Here is a 19,086-nt window from a genome sequence, read left to right as displayed (position 1 = left end):
AACCTTTGCTTGAAGACTGCCAGTGAGGGGGAGCTCACCACCTCCTTAGTCAGCCTATTCCACTGATGCACTACTCTGACTGTGAAAAATTTTTTCCTAGCCTATATCATTGTACTTGTATTTTAAACCCATTACTGCGTGTCCTCTCCTCTGCACCCAATGGGAACAGCATCCTGCCCTCCTCCAAATGACAACCTTTCAAATACTTAAATAGGGCTATCATGTCTCCTCTCAACCTCCTTTTCTCCAGGCTGAACATTCCCAAGTCCCTCAACCTATCTTCATAGCTTGGTCCCTTAGCCCTAGATCATCCTCGTTGCTCTCCTCTGTACCCTTTCAATTTTATCTACGTCCTTCTTGAAGTGAGGCCTCCAGAACTGCACATAGTACTCTAGGTGTGGTCTGACCAGTGCCTAGTAACCTGTAGGTACTCTTCTTTAGAGCTCTGTCCTTCCCTACATTTCCTGAACATTTCCCTTTTCTTTCTTAGTTCCTCTTGAAGTTCTCTGTTCATCCAAATAGGCTTCTTAGAGCTCCTGCAGTGTTTTCGTCTTTCTGGGATAGTCATTGATTGAGAATGCAATAGCTTTTGTTTGAGTAGCGCCCACCCTTCACATGCTCCCTTCCCTTCCAGCATTCTCGTCCATGGTATGACACTCATCATGTCTCTGAGTTTATTAAAGTTTGCCCTACGAAAATCCAACATCCGCATCTGGCTACAAGCTTCCTTGGCTCCCCATCTCAAAAGGAATTCTATGAGGACATGGTCATTTCCCCCTGGGGTCCCCACCTCCTTCACCTCATCCACCAACTCTTGCCTGTTGGTCAGTATTAAGTCCAGTATGGCTGAACCTCTTGTGGGTTCATCTACCATTTGATAAATGAAATTGTCAGCCAGGCAGGTCAGAAAGTTGCATGACTGAGGGCGCTTCGCAGAGTTTGTTTCCCAGCACACATCTGGGAAATTGAAGTCATCCATGAGTTCTGCGAGGGTGTGCAGGCAAAAGCAAAAGCAAGACTATGTTGTAGCACATTAGTCAGTAAACAGCCCAATGACTGGCTGCTCTTCTGGACTTCAGCAAATATAGTTGAATTGGAGAATCGAAATCCAAAATTCATTACTGAATAGAAAATGCTCTGAAAAGACCTGTCTTCTGAGCTTTCTTTGTCTGGAGCTGTTATGCTAATATGCACTCTTGGAGGCAAGTCTCATTGAAATTTGTTAGATTCAAGTGTATAGCTGTGTTGGTTTGAAGTAGCACAACAAAATTTGAGTCCAATGGCACCATTAAGAACAATAAATCCTTGTTGTGAAATTTGGTAGACTTTCTTCTGTCATTAGCACAGATCTAAAGGTTGCCTCTGTGTTCCCCAAAGTGTCTACCAAGTAACTGCAATGTGGAGGCATGAAAAAATGGGGAGGTAGGGGGTGATTAAAGCCTCCACCTGTAACCTCTTCCCTAACCACATTTTACCCGGCTGAGTTCACATCTGTTTTTGAAGCATCGATGGAGGGAGTGGGGAGGTGGGGAGGTAGGATGATAGGACGAATTGGCTGGCAGGGCAAGGTTTAAGCATCATGACCCTTCTTCCAGTTCTCCCCTAAAATTCCTTCCATTGCCACACAGCAAACCTATTTACTAAAACTTTGCATTTCCTGCATTATGAGTAGTATTACCCTAAAGGTCAGGTGCTTGATTACCTAGACTAGTAAGCATTCATCATATTTGAAAATCAGACAGCAGGTGACTCCTAAGAATGTTTCCCACATATTACGCACCATGACACACCATTTTCAAACCTTGAGGAGATTTATCCCATTGAATAAAGTGGGACTTTCTTCTGAGCAGATGTTCTTAGGATTTCTCTCCTTCTCACGTACAGCAAGAAGTCTCAACTAATATTAGTTCTTTGTGTCCTTATCCTTGCTTTTTTCACACATGCACTCACCTATTCTGTTCATTTTTGAAATAACATGAATTATTTGGGAGCAACCCTTGTTGAACTCAGTGGGACTTATTTATGAGTAAATATAAAGTTTGGGCTACTCATTTGTAGAACAAACTACTGTAAAAGACAAGGATAAAATTGTGAGACTGGGCGTGGGCTGTATAATTTATCTATTCCTGATACTAAACTGTTTTGTGGTACAAAACCTTCCAGAGTCTCCCTTCTTATCTTCTCAGATGACCAATGAGTCCATACTTTCTCACATTTTCTTTTGGAATTTCAGAGTACTTTGATTGTTTGAACATCTGGAAATTGTCACATACTATTGTTGACTGCAAACCTCTGAAGTGTATCCAGCAGGGGACTTAAGAGACCTAGACTTAGGCAAGAAAAACATATCACTTAAAAGACCATTTGGGAGGAATTACCCCTATGAGACAACAGCATGGCTCCTCCAAGCCCTTAGGAAACAAGACCAATTAGTCTGTACAAATATATACATAACACATTACCAGCTCTTGTGACCAGTCTTACCCTTCAGCCAATACCAGACCAAGAATTTTTCCACCCAAATGGTTACACTGCAAGAACCCTTGCAATATGGATACTGTGTGTACCCTTTGGATAATTCTACTTTGCCAGTACACTAAAAAAAAAAAAGCATCTGAAAGAAGGTAGCAATTCTATCTCTAATACTTGCATTGAGACTCAATTCTACTCCTTATCACCACAACAGGGTGGACACTTCTTTGGTAGTAGGTGCCCCCTGACATGGCTGAAGTCCAGCTGTGGGTGTAGTAGACCATTGGCTGCTTTCACACATGTTGGATAATGCACGTTCAAAACACTTTAGCAGTCGTTCGCAACTGAATATTTCTCTTTCAAGTCTAGCAACTGCCACTGAAGACATTCCTTTCATAAAGCTATTTGGGGATTTTTAAAGCCCTCTATGTATTTTTTTTTTTTAGACTTCAGATTTTTCTACAAACTTGGGGTGTTTTCAGGTTTAAAAAAAGATCTATCTTATCGAATGATGGTTCCAGTCTCTGGATTTAAGTATCCACTGCTTTGGCTATGTTGCAACTTAAATATGACTGCTTAAGAATGAACATAATTTTGAGTTGGGACAACCAGAACTCTGGAAGAACTTTCCATTGTATTCCGGTTTTATATAAGGAAATTATAATACTGGTTGTTTTGTTTTCAGATCCCAAGCATGAAATGTGCCTCCCCTCTTTATTATTATTATTATTACTACTACTACTACTACTACTACTACTACTACTACTACTACTACTACTACTACTGAAGCTATTTTCTTTGAGCTACCCATCATGACCCCAGGATTTTTTTTCCTGCTCAGTTACTGTCATTTCAGAACTTATTGATATGCACTGAAAGGTTGTTTTTTTTTGGGGGGGAGGGGCTCAGCGTGCAACAATTGACACATACAACCCTTGTTTGCCTTCTTGCTGCCCATTCCTCCAGTCTGCAGAGTTAAAAACAGATTGCTACTGTTGTCACACCAATAAGCATAATTTTCTCAAAGAAAAGAGATTCTGCATATTTTAATGAAAGATAAAACAACAATATAAACATACACAAATTTACAGAGAAAGGATCGACTTTAATACATTTGGAGTAAAAGGTGTTCTTTTTTAAAATATGGTATAAAAATAAATGCAAGAATCATTAACAGAGAATGTACAGACAACAGACAGACACTGGCTTTCTTTTTCAACGTAAATAACACCTGTGAGATGGACCCTTCTGTGCTAATTTATTGTGCAATAGCTGTGATGCCATAGTAAGTATATTTATGACTATATTCAAATTTGTTTTACACATCTTCCAGTTTTGTGACTGACAGAATTTTAAATAAACTGCCTGACGGAAGCTTTTTTCACGGTACTTGAGCTTGCAGAAAATTAAAAAGACACAGATCCAGCTTGATATGAAGGCGAAAGTGAGCAGAGAGTTTTCAAAATGGAGGCATCGAAAGGTTAGCGAGTCCCTTGGCGTCTGTAATGCCTTGATATACACAAAAGAAAACAAGTCAGGTCCTTGCTCATGCAACATCTTGTTCTACTGTCCTCTGATTTCAGGCAATTAGTGAGCTACAAAGTATGTATAATGATTGAGTCTGCTTCCATGCTACAAGGTGATCCTTTTAGTAGGACTGCACTAGACTGGTTAATCTCTTTGATGTGAGCGATTTCCCCTGAGGAAAAGATAAACAAACAAACAAAAGGAAACAGAAGATAGAGGCATGATCACTGAAAACCCACTTCAGTGCCAAGCACCTAGTGTTTGGCAAATAAAGGCTAACATTTTGCACATCACTACATTCAACCTGGGAAGCCTGTAGTTGGCCGAGGTTCAAACATGACCATTTTATTAGCTGATGACTGCGCTGTCAAGAAATGACATGCATGTGTGAATGGACCATCACCGACATGATACCACAGATGGAACTTCCCTACCGTCTCAGATGCAAGACTGTCCCTTCAATGGAGTCAGTTCACACAAAAAGTCATTGGTAATTGTCACTTTAGTTAATATAATTCACACAGTAAACAGTGCAAAGAAATCATGTGATTGTACAAGCATGCGTGGGCCAGTGATCTGCTACTCTAAACAACTCCAAGTTCAATGATGACAGGACTTTGGCTTTCAGTTTAAAGTGCCATGCAATGGACACATTTGAAATCAGCAGCTTGGATTTCAAGGTCTTTTCAAAACTACAGTCACTTAAACTTCAGTAGGCCACTTGGGTCTCTCAACCAAAATGTGGATCTAACTGCACAACTTTTATTGGTAGTCACCTGTAGAGCACAACCATCATGTGAGTTTCATTGCCAAATTCTGCCCCTGTTATGGAATTTGTGTGTGTGTTGTTTTGAACTTTATAAAGTAAAAAAAATGAATCCGAAACATATTCATTTAAGCCTACTGCTCATAAACTCATATTTGCAAGGCAGTCTGGTAAACGTTAGGAGTTAACTTCAACACTCAGCATTTATCATCTGAACGTATTATGACCATCCACTAATACAAATGTCCATGCTTACAACTTCATCTCAGAATAGCGTCGCTCTCCATTTATGGTTGTTGCTTGCATTAACTAGCAATCGTGGCAAATGCCAATATATGATATCCAATACTTTTGGCATAATTGCTGTGCATCAGTTATTGTGCATCAGTTACTGTGCATCAGATGGGTTAATCCTAATGCAAAGCAACATGCAGCTCTGAGAATGATGTGCAGCAGTGATTCATTTATTGTTTTTAAAAGGACATAATGTGATGGGGGAGTTGGTTATCAGCCTGCCATGTTTTAAAGCTAGACATTTTAGAATACATTATTTGACTGGGAATTCTTCAGACATTTTCCACAGCTGCTCTGTCTTCTTAGCCTTCCCCTCTGTATTCCCTCACACTAATGCCATAAACCATCTGACATGCTTCCTCCAATGTGTTCAGCAAAGCAATACTGAAAATTACAGCTCATGGATATTGGCTTGGACTCTATATTCTCCTTCCACTTTTGCCACATTTTCGTCTGCCACAGAGTGTCTATCTCCTGCACTCAATGCTTCCCACTCACAGAGAAAGCACTTAGCGCCGGGAGCTTTGAACGTTGAGTTCCATTCTGCAGTCATTCTGCTTTTTTTGAGATTATCCTAAATTAGGTTTTCCCAACGAACTCTAACATGTTCTGTGATGCCTTTCAGATGGCAGAAGGCAGGCTGAAGAGGAGCCCAGCGAATACTACCCCACGCAGCTGGACAAGGTGCTCTATTTTTTGCTCCATTGCTTGTTGAAGTCAGTGGGACAAATGGGTCATGACTAAGTTAAAGCCTTGATGATTTTAACAGGATTTAGATGTAATTAGTTATATTTGAAATAGGACTGGGAAGTAATAGCAACTACATGGCATTTATACCACTGGAAGATGAGCAAGGAACAAACTGCAGGAAAGAGGTTCAACACTTTTATTATTGGTAAGAAAACATGGATTTCCCAGCACTCCATTTTAAAAAGGTTTACTAAATTATTTCCAGTAGCAGAACTCCCAAATGCTATAATTACCTGTCAATCTACAAACCCATTAAGTAGCCTTACAATGGCCCAGCCAGCTTCCTTTGTCTTTTGGAGGCAGAGAATTCAAGAGGGCAACTATACTCTTCCAAAAATGGGAGTGTCTTAATGATAGTAGGCCAATGCTGTGAGCCTAAATTCCATGAATCTCTAAGAGAGGAACCCAAATTAATTTTTTTTAAATCCCTGTGTAAAACTAAGTCAAATGAAAGGTGTTTTCCAAGTACTGCTACCAAAGATCATTGTAGATGGAACTGAACCTCTGCCTTTTGGATATTGCAAAGCATATTTTTTTTTGCCACAGAACTAGGTTCCCTCCCTCTAGCTGAATGTGTGTCTTGTTGTGGAATCTGTCTATCATATCATATACCTCATAATACATGATGTTTGTAATATCTATGATTTTAAGTAAATGTATTCTATTCCTGGAAGAAAACTTACCATCTTGAATTCACTTGGCCTATGACATTAGGCCAAATATTTATTTCTTCTTCTTCTCTCATGTTCTCTGTATTGCTTTTAGACCCTTTTCTCTCTGTGTGAAAGAACACCTAAGTATTTATTAAACCGTGTCTTGTAATTGCCAGAAAGTATTGCAGAGTATTGGACCACTGGCTTTGCCTGGCATGAAATTTGTGTATTTGGAAGGAGAAAAACTGAGCTCTGGACTTAGGTGGATTGCAAATGGCTGACTGGCTGGAAAAAAGGGAATATGCTGACCATATAAGTTAGTAACACTGGGCTATGGATTTAAAACCTCATACTTCAGTTTTTTCAGCATGTTATATAGGGATCTGGCTAAAGAGAAGCACTAGGCTGACTCATATGGCAGGAATATCTTTGTGAACACACAAAAACATGGCATGGAGTCATGCCCACTATGCCCTTGCTTGTATTCAGTCTATACATCAGCATAAAGACCCTGAATTCTGCATGCAAGTGGGTTCTTCTCCTGTGATTGGGAAAAACACTTTTGGCAGCATCTGCGCATGCAGTTCTGCTTTTCTTCTTATGCATACCCCTTGGCATATCCTTATGTAAAAAAAAAACAACAACCCCATATCACTTCCTCAATCATTCTGTGTTACAGATGGTGAAACTGGATGGAGGCGAGAAGAGCTACCCTTAACAGAACAGACGGAAAGAGCATAATACTTCAGTGGCTACTGATTTCTCATTATACTTTGGAATGAAAGGTCAGTTATCATAACTGTCCTTTCCTTCAGCAGCAAAAAAATTTTTTTGTAATAATTATCCCTGTGTAGATCATCTCCATTTGATTCTTTGCAATTTGAGTCACAAGGCTAATGTGCTTATACAATCCTCCCATCACATCTTTTCTGTCCTGTGTCAGGTTAGGCAGTCAGACTCTGGGCTAAGGATACCACAGCATAATTGGGATAGGGATATCACACAAACATGTTACTTCATTTTCACCCCGCCTTTCTCCCCGACAGACACTCAAAGTGGCTTACATTTTAATCCACAGAACAACCATCTGAGGCAGGTTAGATTGAGTGTGTGTAAGTGATCCAAGGCCCCTCAGAAAGCATCCATGACAGAGAGGGGCTTTGAACCTGTCTCTCTCAGATCCTAGTCTAATAAACCAACCACTACAACACAGGGGCTCCTGTGATTCATGCATTCTAAGCCAGTGAGTAGCTAACTCCTAGGTGTACGTGGCCATTATAACACAGGGAAGGGAAGCTGCATTAGCATGGTGTAGCAGCTGCTCTGGTGGTCAACCTTTGCTTTATAGTCTGCTTGTTGTTGTTGTTGTTGTTCTTGTTGTTAGGTCCGAAGTTGTGTCCGACCCATCGCGACCCCATGGACAATGATCCTCCAGGCCTTCCTGTCCTCTACCATTCCCCGGAGTCCATTTAAGTTTGCACCTACTGCTTCACTGACTCCATATAGCCACCTCATTCTCTGTCGTCCCCTTCTTCTTTTGCCCTTGATCGCTCCCAGCATTAGGCTCTTCTCCAGGGAGTCCTTCCTTCTCATGAGGTGGCCAAAGTATTTGAGTTTCATCTTCAGGATCTGGCCTTCTAAGGAGCAGTCAGGGCTGATCTCTAGGACTGACCGGTTTGTTCGCCTTGCAGTCCAAGGGACTCGCAAGAGTCTTCTCCAGCACCAGAGTTCAAAAGCCTCAATTCTTTGATGCTCAGCCTTCCTTATGGTCCAAATTTCACAGCCATACATTGCAACTGGGAAGACCATAGCCTTGACTAAACGCACTTTTGTTGGCAGGGTGATGTCTCTGCTTTTTAGGATGCTGTCTAGATTTGCCATAGCTTTCTTCCCCAAGAGCAAGCATCTTTTAATTTCTTTGCTGCAGTCCCTATCTGCAGTGATCTTGGAGCCCAGGAAAATCAAATTTGTCACTATCTCAATTTCTTCCCCATCTATTTGCCAGGAATTGAGAGGGCTGGATGCCATGATCTTTGTTTTCTTGATGTTGAGTTTCAAGCCAGCTTTTGCACTCTCCTCCTTCACCCGCATCAACAGGCTGTTTAGTTCCTCTTCACTTTCTGCCATTAGAGTGGTATCATCTGCATATCTGAGGTTGTTGATATTTCTCCCTGCAATCTTGATCCCAATTTGTGACTCCTCTAATCCCACCTTTCTCATGATGTGCTCCACATACAAGTTCAATAGGCAAGGCAACAGTATACAGCCTTGCCGAACTCCTTTCTCAATTTTGAACCAATCAGTGATTCCATGTTCAGTTCTCACTGTTGCTTATTGACCTGCATATAAGTTCCTCAAGAGACAAATAAGATGCTCTGGTATTCCCATCTCTTTAAGAACTTGCCACAATTTGTTGTGCTCCACACAATAAAAGGCTTTAGCATAGTCAATGAAGCAGAAGTAGATGTTCTTCTGGAACTCCCTAGCTTTCTCCATGATCCAGTGTATGTTGGCAATTTGACCTCTAGTTCCTCTGCCTCTTTGAAATCCTGCCTGTACTTCTGGAAGTTCTGGGTCCACATATTGCTGGAGCCTAGCTTATAGGATTTTGAGCATAACTTTGCTAGCATGAGAAATGAGTGCAATGGTGCGGTAGTTTGAACATTCTTTGGCATTGCCCTTCTTTGGGATTGGAATGTAAACTGACCTTTTCCAATCCTGTGGCCATTGTTGAGTTTTCCAAATTTGCTGGCATATTGAGTGTAGCACTTTTACTGCATCGTCTTTTAAGATTTTGAATAGTTCAACTGGAATGCTGTCACCACCACTAGCTTTATTGTTGCTCAGACTTCCTAAGGCTCATATGACTTCACATTCCAGGATATCTGGCTCCAGGTCAGTAACTACCCCATTGTGGTCATCAGGGATGTTAAGCTCGCTCTTGTATAGTTCTTCTGTATAATATTGCCACCTTTTTAAAATCTCTTCTGCTTCTGTGAGGTCCCTACCATTTTGGTCCTTTATCATACCCATCTTTGCATGAAACATTCTCTTCATATCTCCAATTTTCTTGAAAAGATCTCTGGTCCTCCCCATTCTATTGTTTTCTTCTATTTGTTTGCACTGTTCATTTAAGAAGGCATTCTTATCTCTTCTAGCTTTTCTCTGGAATTCTGCATTCAATTGGGTGTATCTTTCTCTTTCTCCCTTGCCTTTCACTTCTCTTCTCTCCTTAGCTATTTGTAAAACTTCCTCAGACAGCCATTTTGATTTCTTGCATTTCTTTTTCTTTGGGATGGTTTTAGTTGCTACCTCTTGTACAATGTCGTGAACCTCCGTCCATAGTTCTTCAGGCACTCTGTCTATCAGATCTAATTCCTTAAATCTATTTGTCACCTCTACTGTATATTCGTTGGGGATATGATTTAGTTCATACTTGAGTGGCCTAGTGCTTTTCTGCTAGTGATTGCAAAAGTGGCAATGTCTAAACTGCCAAGATTACTTGGGTCTCAGCTTCTGTTTAATATGGTGCCTAGCATCACCAAAAAGGAAGAAGTCAATTATGCACTTTTAATTACTATACTGCTACATACTTCTTTTATAAACCCCCCCCCTTGACGATATGTAACTCACAGAATAACATGCTGTGGCAAAACCACCATGCAAAAATAAGGGGTTTTTGTTTCAAACACCATGCTAATTATTTTTTATCTGTAGGAGCACAATTCACAACAAGGTGTACAAGACCCAGTGACTGACTGGCTTCTGGATGATGGCAAGTTAAAAGCCCATAATCCGATTTATTTCTTAAATTTATACTGTAATTTATCATTATTTTGAAACATTCATATTACCCTATCAATCACTAGCCACTGCTTCATCTAATGTTTATTTTGCTTGCACCAAAGATAGTTCCACTCCACCTGTTGCATTGCCTTCATTACAAAACTTAATGGATTTTAGGTGGTGTTTAAAGCCTTGATGATTTGTGGATTTTTAAAGTTGTTTAGGGAGTCAGGAAAAAGTGTTCCATAGGGGGGAAATGGAAAACAAAAGCCATGATCTTTGCCGATGCTTTCTGGATAACCATTTTAACAGACAACTTTAGTAACTGGCTGTCACAGCAAAAGCCACAATACATCACACTTAAATGCACACACCCACGCGCACACACACACATACACACCACACACACCTGCCACATGAAATGCACACAATTCAGCAGACAATGTTGACAAACTGGAGTAGAAGCCAAGATCTTTCTACCTCTTTTCATAACAGGTTAGTGCTCGCCCTCAGTGTTGGTGTACAGTTTTTATGGCATGGGAAAATTGGGATGTTTCTGCCCTAAAAAAATAAATGTGTTGAATGCTTAGTTTGAATTTGCACAATGTTGAGAAAAAAACGAAAGGCACTGGCACATTTCTGGAGGTAAGAAAATGCAACTTAAGCAGCAGCATTAGCTGGTAAAGTGGAAACCACTGGTGGGCAAAGTGGAGGAAAGATCACATCCATGCTAGTGGCCAACAGGAGGTCATGACAGGGGCAACTCAGTGGCTAGCTAACCAATCAGCAACCATCCACTTATACAGAGCTAACTGAGGGGTCCCTTATCTCCACTGATGCCTTCTGTGGGTTCGCAGTAATGGAGGGTGCTGCCCTCCCTTTCGACTGCGTCATACCCAGCAATCTCTACTAGTGGCCCCCTGCCAGTCACCACTGGTGAGAAAAAATACATTCCTATAGAGTTTAATTCAGAGATCTCTCTCTTTTCTTACAGAGTAGATAAGAGAGTGTTGCCTGCTTTAAAGCACTCTTTCAGGTTACATATGTCCAAATAATTTCAGCTGAGCCAGTGTTTCAAGCAGTACCTTGCTAAACTGGGTACAGGAGTCATCCTGAATAACAAACTGAGGGAAACTGTTAACTGTTAAGTCTCACAAGGTCATAAACTTACCACACTGCGTGTGAATTTCTCAAAAGACGTTCGGCGATCCATTGTGTTTCCGAACTTAAAGTGAAAGAAAACAAAAACAAAAAAATGGAAAGCAAACCAAACAAAAGAAGCCAAAAAGAACAGACTTGGGGGAGGAGCAATGAAGCAAAGGGGCTGCAAAATACAAAGCTTATGTACAAATCACAGTGCAAAAGCAAGCATAGAAAGGGATGCAAATGCTCACAGAAAAGTCAGAGGAAAAGCCATTTCACCTTTTCCCCCTGAGGCAGCATGGACAATCTTCACACACATACAAGCACATGGGCCTGCACAGCCCTTCTGATTATGATCCCTCATGTTTATAAAGGCTGCTGTGCACAGAAGCCATTCTCTCTTGCAGCAAGCAACAGAGTGCTCTTGCATGAGTCATGCCTCTTTGAATGACTGGCGGGTTCAGTCAGCTGTGACAGCACTGGCTACCTATGAGGTGAAGCACTGATGCACATGAAGACTTCTGGATCAGGGCCTTTGGAGAGAAAGATTTTATCAAGTGGATTAAATGAGTGCCATAGAAAAGAAAGTCAGAAATGACACAACAATGAGGGGATAGATGTTTGCAGAAGCCCAAGCATTTTGCACTGATTTACTAACACACAAATTCAATTGAAATATGGGCAAAATTCACGAGAAAAGAAAAGTGACATGGAAGTAAAAGATCATGGGTTCAGTTTGAAGAAAGCAGAAGCAAAATCAAAACCAGAATTGTCAGGTTGAAACAGCAGCAATAAGAAATCCAAAATCATCCTTAGCCAGCAACCACAAAACAGAAAAGTTGTGACGTGTCTAGCAGGTCAAGACTGGTGAACTACATTCAGCTTGACTAGACACACAGGTCATGCAAATGGGTTATACACTAAATCATAACCAAGGGTGAAAGAGGATGGTTCTCAGGGATATGAAAGGACAGCCTCTGTCTGCATTTTGCCTGTCACCCAATATGATGGTATGGTAGTATTTTCCTTCTCAGGAATCAGGTTGATCTGGCATCAGTACAACTTGTTCCGCAACATGATTTTCAGCTTTAACACTGCTTTCCACCAATTTACCTTGGACAAAATTAGGGATGGGCATGAACCAGCTTACAAGCAAAAATTTGGACCGAACTTGGATTGCTTCAGGGCTTGGGGAGCAATGTTTGTGAAAGACACACTCCCCAAACATTTACCAATTTTCGGCCTGTTTGGTTTGACACTTCAGGGCTGTTCAGTCCCTCCCCATGGGCTCAGCTGTCTCAGGCAACCCTTTAAACGGATTGCAGGTGGGAGCCTGAGACTGTTGGGCCAACAGAAAGGAGGGGCTGAAATGCCCCCGGGAGGCATTTCATCCCCATATTTAACCCTCTGGTTTAGTTCCTCCACACATACCTCAAAGCAGCAGGGAGCAAAACTAAAGGGCTAAATTTATTTATGTATGTTTAGATTTATATAATTGCCCCTGCAGCATAGCTATCTCAGAGTGGTTTACATAATCTATATTACATAATAAATTAAAACCATTAAAACAGTTAAAAAATTAAATGAACATACACTTACGGTAACCAGTGTCTAAAATCTTGCCTGTTATTCCTCTTCTCCCATTCTGGGGGCAGGGGGAGAGTTCTTGTAAGACGTGGCAATCCCAATGTTGTTCTACAATTTATTGGCCCCAACCAAATACCTGGCAGAAGAACTCCATTTTGCAGGCCTTTCAGAGCCTGCAGGGCCTGTAGCTCTTCCGAGAGCTCATTCCACCAGGTGGGAACCAGGACCAAGATGGCTGTTGCCTTGGTTGAGGCCAAGCATACGACTCAAGGGATCACTAGCCGGTTGGTGTTGATGTTGGTGGAGTGTTCTTTGGGGGGTATGGTCAGTTAGGCAGCCCCTCAGGTGCATTGTGCCCAGGCTGTGAATGGCTTTGAAGGTCAAAACCTAAACCTTGAACCTGATCTGGAATTCAACTGGGAACCAATGCAGTTGCCTGAAAACAGACCTGATATGGGCTTTCCATGGTGTTCTAGTGAGAACCTGAGCCGCTGCATTTTGAACCAGTTGCAGTTTCTAGGTAAGGGCCAAGGGCATACATAGAGCCATTTAAACCTAACAACTGAGCAGTGGGGACCACAGCTAAATCGTTAGGTGCTATTTGGCGTCCAGCCGTTTAGCCTTTTGGTTTTGCTCCCTGCCGTTTTGAAGGAGGGAGCAAAATCAGAAGGTCAGATGAAACCTCTTTCTGGGTGATCTTCCCTGGCCAGAAGAAAAGGGGAAGGAAATCCTCTTCCTGGACACCCCCCCACCCCCCGTTGGCTGCAGTTTGCCATGACTAGAAGTCCCTTTCCAAGAGATCCCCCCTTTCTTCTGGCTGTAGTCAGGAGAAAGAAAGCCTCCCTGGGTGATTCCCCCCTTCCTTCCAGCTGCAGCTTGCCATGGCCAGGAAAAAGGGAAAGGGAAGCCTCTTCCTGGGTGGTCTCTCCTCTTTCTCCTGGCTACAGAGAGCCGCACTCAGGAGAAAGATGAAAGGGAAGCAGATTTCCAGGAGATCCTTCACATTTTGCCACCTTCCAAACTTTCTGGACCAGTTTGGTTTGGGGATCTTGAACGGAACTACTTTTTTTTCAGTCTGTGCTAATCCCTAGACAAAACTTAAACGAACCATTCTGTCACTTTCCTAAATCCCGACTAGATGTCTTCTTAAACACTGATGTTACTTTGACTACCTTGTAATAATCTTGTAAAGAGACTGATTTAGAGGCAAGTTTGCTGGCAGTGGCTCATGGGAATTGTAGCCCATGAACATCTGGAGGACCACAGGCTGACTACCCCTGTTTTAAAACATGTGAATTTTTTAAGACCTTCTGGGTTAAGGTCATGCAACCTTGTTAAGGTCATACAAATTTGTTACTTTGTAACCTGCCAGCTAGTTTTAAGCCTTTATCGTTTAGCTCTCTACTTTACCTAGCCCTTCCAATGCCCTCAATCCCTGCCCCCCCCCCCCCCCCGAACATGGCCTCAGATTATGGAGTCTAATTTTTTTTCTGCAGTGAAGATCAATGCAAAGAATTCATTTATTTTCTCTGCGTCTTCCTGTCTTTGTTCAGTAGTCTTTTTAATGAATAAAGGTCCTACTGCCTACCTGTCTGGGTTCCTGTGCTTCATGGATTAGAGCTCAGTTCAATGGGAATTACAGGGAAGCTTCCGAACAGATCTTGCCTAGGGCTAGAATGCCCATTTGTAATGGTAATTTAGCTTAATAAAGTGATAGACATAATGCAAAGAGAAACAGAATTTCCAGCAACCTATCAGTTATGGAAGGTTTATTCTTCATGGCCTTAAACAGTTTTACTTTAATAAGGCAAAATTATTCATATGGTGAAAATTACTACTTCTCTAAAAGACTTAAGGATAGATATGACTGTCACGAGTAGCAATGGCACTGAAGTGAAAGGAGGAGCTTAAGATAATAAACTCATACATTGATAGTTATGAATAACCTGAGATGGATATGAATTTGGCCCAGACACCTGATCAAGTTTGGGGTGGACTCACAGAAAGTTTCCCCTGAACCACCAGCCCTGTCACCAGACCTATGCCATCTCTTCCCACCTACACATTCTGCACATCAGGGAGTTCAGGATAAGCCATGTTCCAGGATGCCTAAGTCCTTAGCACAGTGTTCAGAGTATGTTGGGCAATGTTAGAGCCCATCCTTGGAGCCCCGATAATTTTAGCTGAGCCTTGTGGACCTTATTAGCCACAACCCATCCTGAGTGCTGTGCAAATGATCTACGCATTAAAAAAACTGACTGTAATAGTCCTCTTCCCTTGGTTTTCATAGCATTTCCAAAGAGATGGGATCCAAAAAGAAACATTCCTCCCAGTGATGGGATCACCCAGTAGAGTCCTACACTTCAGGGGAGGCATATCACTTAAGGGGGTAGAGTGGTATTTTTTCCACTTGTTGGGAGTTTTAATGTAGGGTTTTAAGACTGCTGTTACCCGCCACGAGCCTACATAGGGAATGGCAGGAAATAAATCAAATAATAATAATAACAGAGACACTGCTCCAGCTATAAGATAAGCAAGACTAAGAAACAGGTAGGAATGTTTTTCATTTGCCTGAAAAGTACCCTCAGTCAGCCAGTGAACAAGGACTAAGGCAGCTGGGTTCCTTGGATGTGCAAGAGGTCCTTATCTGACCAAAACGACTGGATGGCAAGAGGAAGACAGATCCCAGCTCACTAATAGAATGTAACATAGTTGTTGCACAGACAGCCTGCAATGCACAGCTGGGGAAATACTGCCTTCTTCAGCCAGGCACAAAGCCACAGAGGGACATAGCAAAAATGTAGAGATCCAGTAAGGATGGGGGGGGGGGAGAATCATGTCTCCAAAAACTAGAGGGAAAATCATGTTTCCTCTGTAGACTTCTGGAGACATGACTGAAGAAGACCATCACAAAAGGTAGGAAGAAAAGGGCTTACTGGCTTCTGTGATTTGAGGTCTACCTTTGTTTGGACATTTTAGAAATGACATGCTCCATGGCTCATCACAGATAGCCAGTTCCCCTGACATTTGGGAGACTGGTGCTTCAGCCCTCGGGGTGAGAGGCATTGTACTCTCTAAAGCTTCCCTGCAGGTGCCCCATCGTGGTAGGGATGTATGGACTCTCCACAATGTTACCATCATGCACTAGGCATGGTTCTAACACAGAAGTGGGCTAAAAAGCCCCAGAGTTATTTTATTACTTTCAAAAAAAGAAACTGTTTGGTTTGTCGAGCCCAAAACCAAAATGAGCTGGGAAGTTCAGTCCATCATTGGGCATAAGCTACATTCCAGATTTGGTCCTTGGTTCAAGAAGACTTGTATATTTTGAATGCCACCATGGAACCAATTAAATCAACTTATCAAGCACACATAAAAGCAAAATAAATACATGCATAGGCACATCTAGTATTCATGTGATGCTCAAAATTAGCTAACTTCACCTACCAGATATTCAGCAGAGTTACCCAAGGAGAGTATGTAGCCAATAAGGTGGTTAAGGAGAAACCACCACTGAAAGAGTGGAAATAAATATGCAAGATGAACCAATACCTTCTTCTTGGCCTGTAGTAGTTCCTGGTAGGCACTGGATCGTATAAAACGAGGATATGAATCACTTTTCATCAATTTGTAAATGTGCTCCTAAAATATTTTTAAAAGAAATAAAAACTTAAGTCACCTATTTGAACCCAGATCACGTTTTGCTAGGATACATTTCAAGGTTCACAGATTGTCATACATTCAGGTGGGAAGCCATGTTGGTCTGCAGTAACAGAACAAGGTGTGAAGCTACTGGTACCTTTCAGACCAACAAAGTTTAATTCTGGGAAGTCTTTGTGTGCATGCACACATTTTGTCATACATATTTCCATGTTATATGAACATGAAATGTGTGTCTGTAGTTGTATGACACATTGCCACACTGATGCTATTTTTCTGCTGTGCTAAGCTTGAAGCCTCAATATCATATTTTAGAGCCAAGTGGTCAGAAGAAGAGCTGGGGGTTTTGTCCACCACCTTTTCACTACCAGAAGGCATCTCAAAGCATCTTGCAATTGCCTTCTCTTCCACTCCCCACAAGAGACACCCTGTAAGGTAGGTGAGCCTGAGAGGGCTCTGAGATAACTTTGACTGGCCCAAGATGACTCAGCTGACTGCAAGTGGAGGAGGGAGGAATCAAACCCGGGTCTCCAGGTCAGAGGCTGCCGCTCTTGACCACTACACCAAGCTGGCTCTCCAAAAGGGAGACAATTCCTAGTTCCGAAGGGACATATGGATAGTTATAGCAAAAATTCGTAGCAAGCTTGATTGTGAGGGTCTGACAGGCAACTTATCCAGCTCACTTCTACAAGATTCTAGAGCAGCTGTTATAAGGAATACTTCCACTTGCTCTGCAAAAGCCTCAAGTATGACTGGCCATTTAACTTGCTCTGCACAGACTCTGTAAGGAAAATATTTATGCATTTCTCCTAAATAAAAAGGTAACCATTTATCATAGGTGGCAAAAGCAGACTACTGATTTTCAATATCATCTTTAAGAAAAATACATGATTTCAGGAGTAATGTTATGCTTTGAACCAATGGTTGCATTGTCTAAAAATGTTCATGAAATCAGGATTTGCTGCTTGTAAATTGTGGAGGGGCCCTTAGATCTCCTGGGCCCTGGCCTCAACCAAAGACCTGGTGGAAGAGCTCCATTTCACAGGCCCTGAGAAACTGTGAGAGTTGTCAAAAATATGATCAATCCCCCAGGCACTGCAATCAAACAATTGTCTTCCACATAACATGGGAAGGCTTTGCATGTGGATTGCACATGTGGAACATGCAATTCCTTCTCAGAGAAACCAGACAAAGCCTATTTTTAAATAAACAAACAGCTGTGGGATAATGTTATGCAGGGAAAAGAAGTGACCCAGTACTCTGACCCAGTATGTGTGCATACTTGAATGAAGTCTCACCAAATACAGGTAACAAAGGAGTGCCATGTACACATCCTTTCCACGAACCCAGTCTGCACAAATGAGCAAATACAGTCTAAACTGCTTTTGGACACAACATGGGGATTCCTTACAATGGAAATTTATAATTCAGGGATGGTTCTACTCAGAAAAGTAATCATGGGATATGATCATTTTAGCAGGTCAAATTGTATTTTTTTCCAAATGCTTATTGTTCTTATTTATACAGTACTCTAGTAGGTTTACAAACTTTTATAGGAATGAAGGAATATGCAACTCAATCCCTAATCTCAGGAATTTACAATTTAAACTAATCAACAGAAGATTTAAAAGTGGAGGAGAGGGAGAGAGAGAAAACATAAGGGAAGAATGTGAAATATGTTCATGGGGCTACCCAAGAAGTCTCACAAAAAAGGTGAGTCTTGAGGGAGGATTTGAGGTGGTACTATGTACAAGGTCAGGAAAAACTTCCACTGAATGAATTTGAGGCATTTTAAGAAGCGAGACAGAACACCAGTATTTTAAATAAACTACTAAGTAAATAGCAAACAAGGATGGTTAGGAGCACTTGAGAATGCAGGAGACCTTTGGACAGCTGTGGTACAGAAATGATGCAGGATAACTCAGAGGCATGCTTAGAAACCCCAAAGTTAAGATAAAGCAGAGCATGTCTCTGGAGAACTTTTAAAGGCAAGAACAAATTGTTTGTGAAATCTAAACACTAACTTTTCATAAATAGAGAGAGAATTACGTCTGATTAGCCAATTCCTTAAAAAAATCCCTTTTAACAAATTGATACACTTGATTGCATCCACCACCAAGTACCCAATGTGGTGCAAACAAACAGAAAACCCTCTCTTCCCATGCACCAGCAATTAGCCACAACTGTCAGGATAGACTGGAGGTTTCTATGAAAACTATGAATAAAGGCAGCCATCTAGTGGCCTAAAAGGAACTTAGCATTAACTGTGTATATCTTGTATGTTCAAAGGTAGGGAAGTATTTTATGGTGTATCAGAATAGATTCCAAGAGAAAAATTTGGTTTGCTCATTATGATGAATTAATGAAACAACAAGCTTTTTCGGAAACATGCCAAGAGCCACAACCAGTATATGAGACCCTGGCAATGTATAATACATGCAGAATTAGTCT

The 19,086-nt window shown here is 41.5% G+C and overlaps 1 protein-coding gene across 24 annotated transcripts in view; it reads right to left on the bottom strand.

Annotated features, from left to right (window-relative positions):
* Window positions 1–3,483: 3,483 nt before the first annotated feature.
* RGS7 (regulator of G protein signaling 7) overlaps window positions 3,484–19,086 on the bottom strand; it is a 248,923-nt gene continuing 233,320 nt past the window's right edge. For 6 of the 24 annotated variants that reach the window (XM_077345052.1, XM_077345010.1, XM_077345031.1 and 3 more), the window contains 3 exons: window positions 16,423–16,617; window positions 11,420–11,473; window positions 3,484–3,981 (listed from right to left, as the gene is read on the bottom strand). In XM_077345052.1, coding sequence (XP_077201167.1) covers window positions 3,688–3,981; window positions 11,420–11,473; window positions 16,423–16,617 — 543 coding nt within the window. In that variant the 3' untranslated portion in view covers window positions 3,484–3,687. The other 18 variants (XR_013232604.1, XR_013232603.1, XR_013232615.1 and 15 more) reach the window with 18 other exon arrangements.

The sequence above is a fragment of the Paroedura picta genome, chromosome 1, assembly GCF_049243985.1.
Source record: "Paroedura picta isolate Pp20150507F chromosome 1, Ppicta_v3.0, whole genome shotgun sequence".
Taxonomy (NCBI): domain Eukaryota; kingdom Metazoa; phylum Chordata; class Lepidosauria; order Squamata; family Gekkonidae; genus Paroedura; species Paroedura picta.
This window is presented reverse-complemented; position numbering and strand designations above follow the sequence as displayed.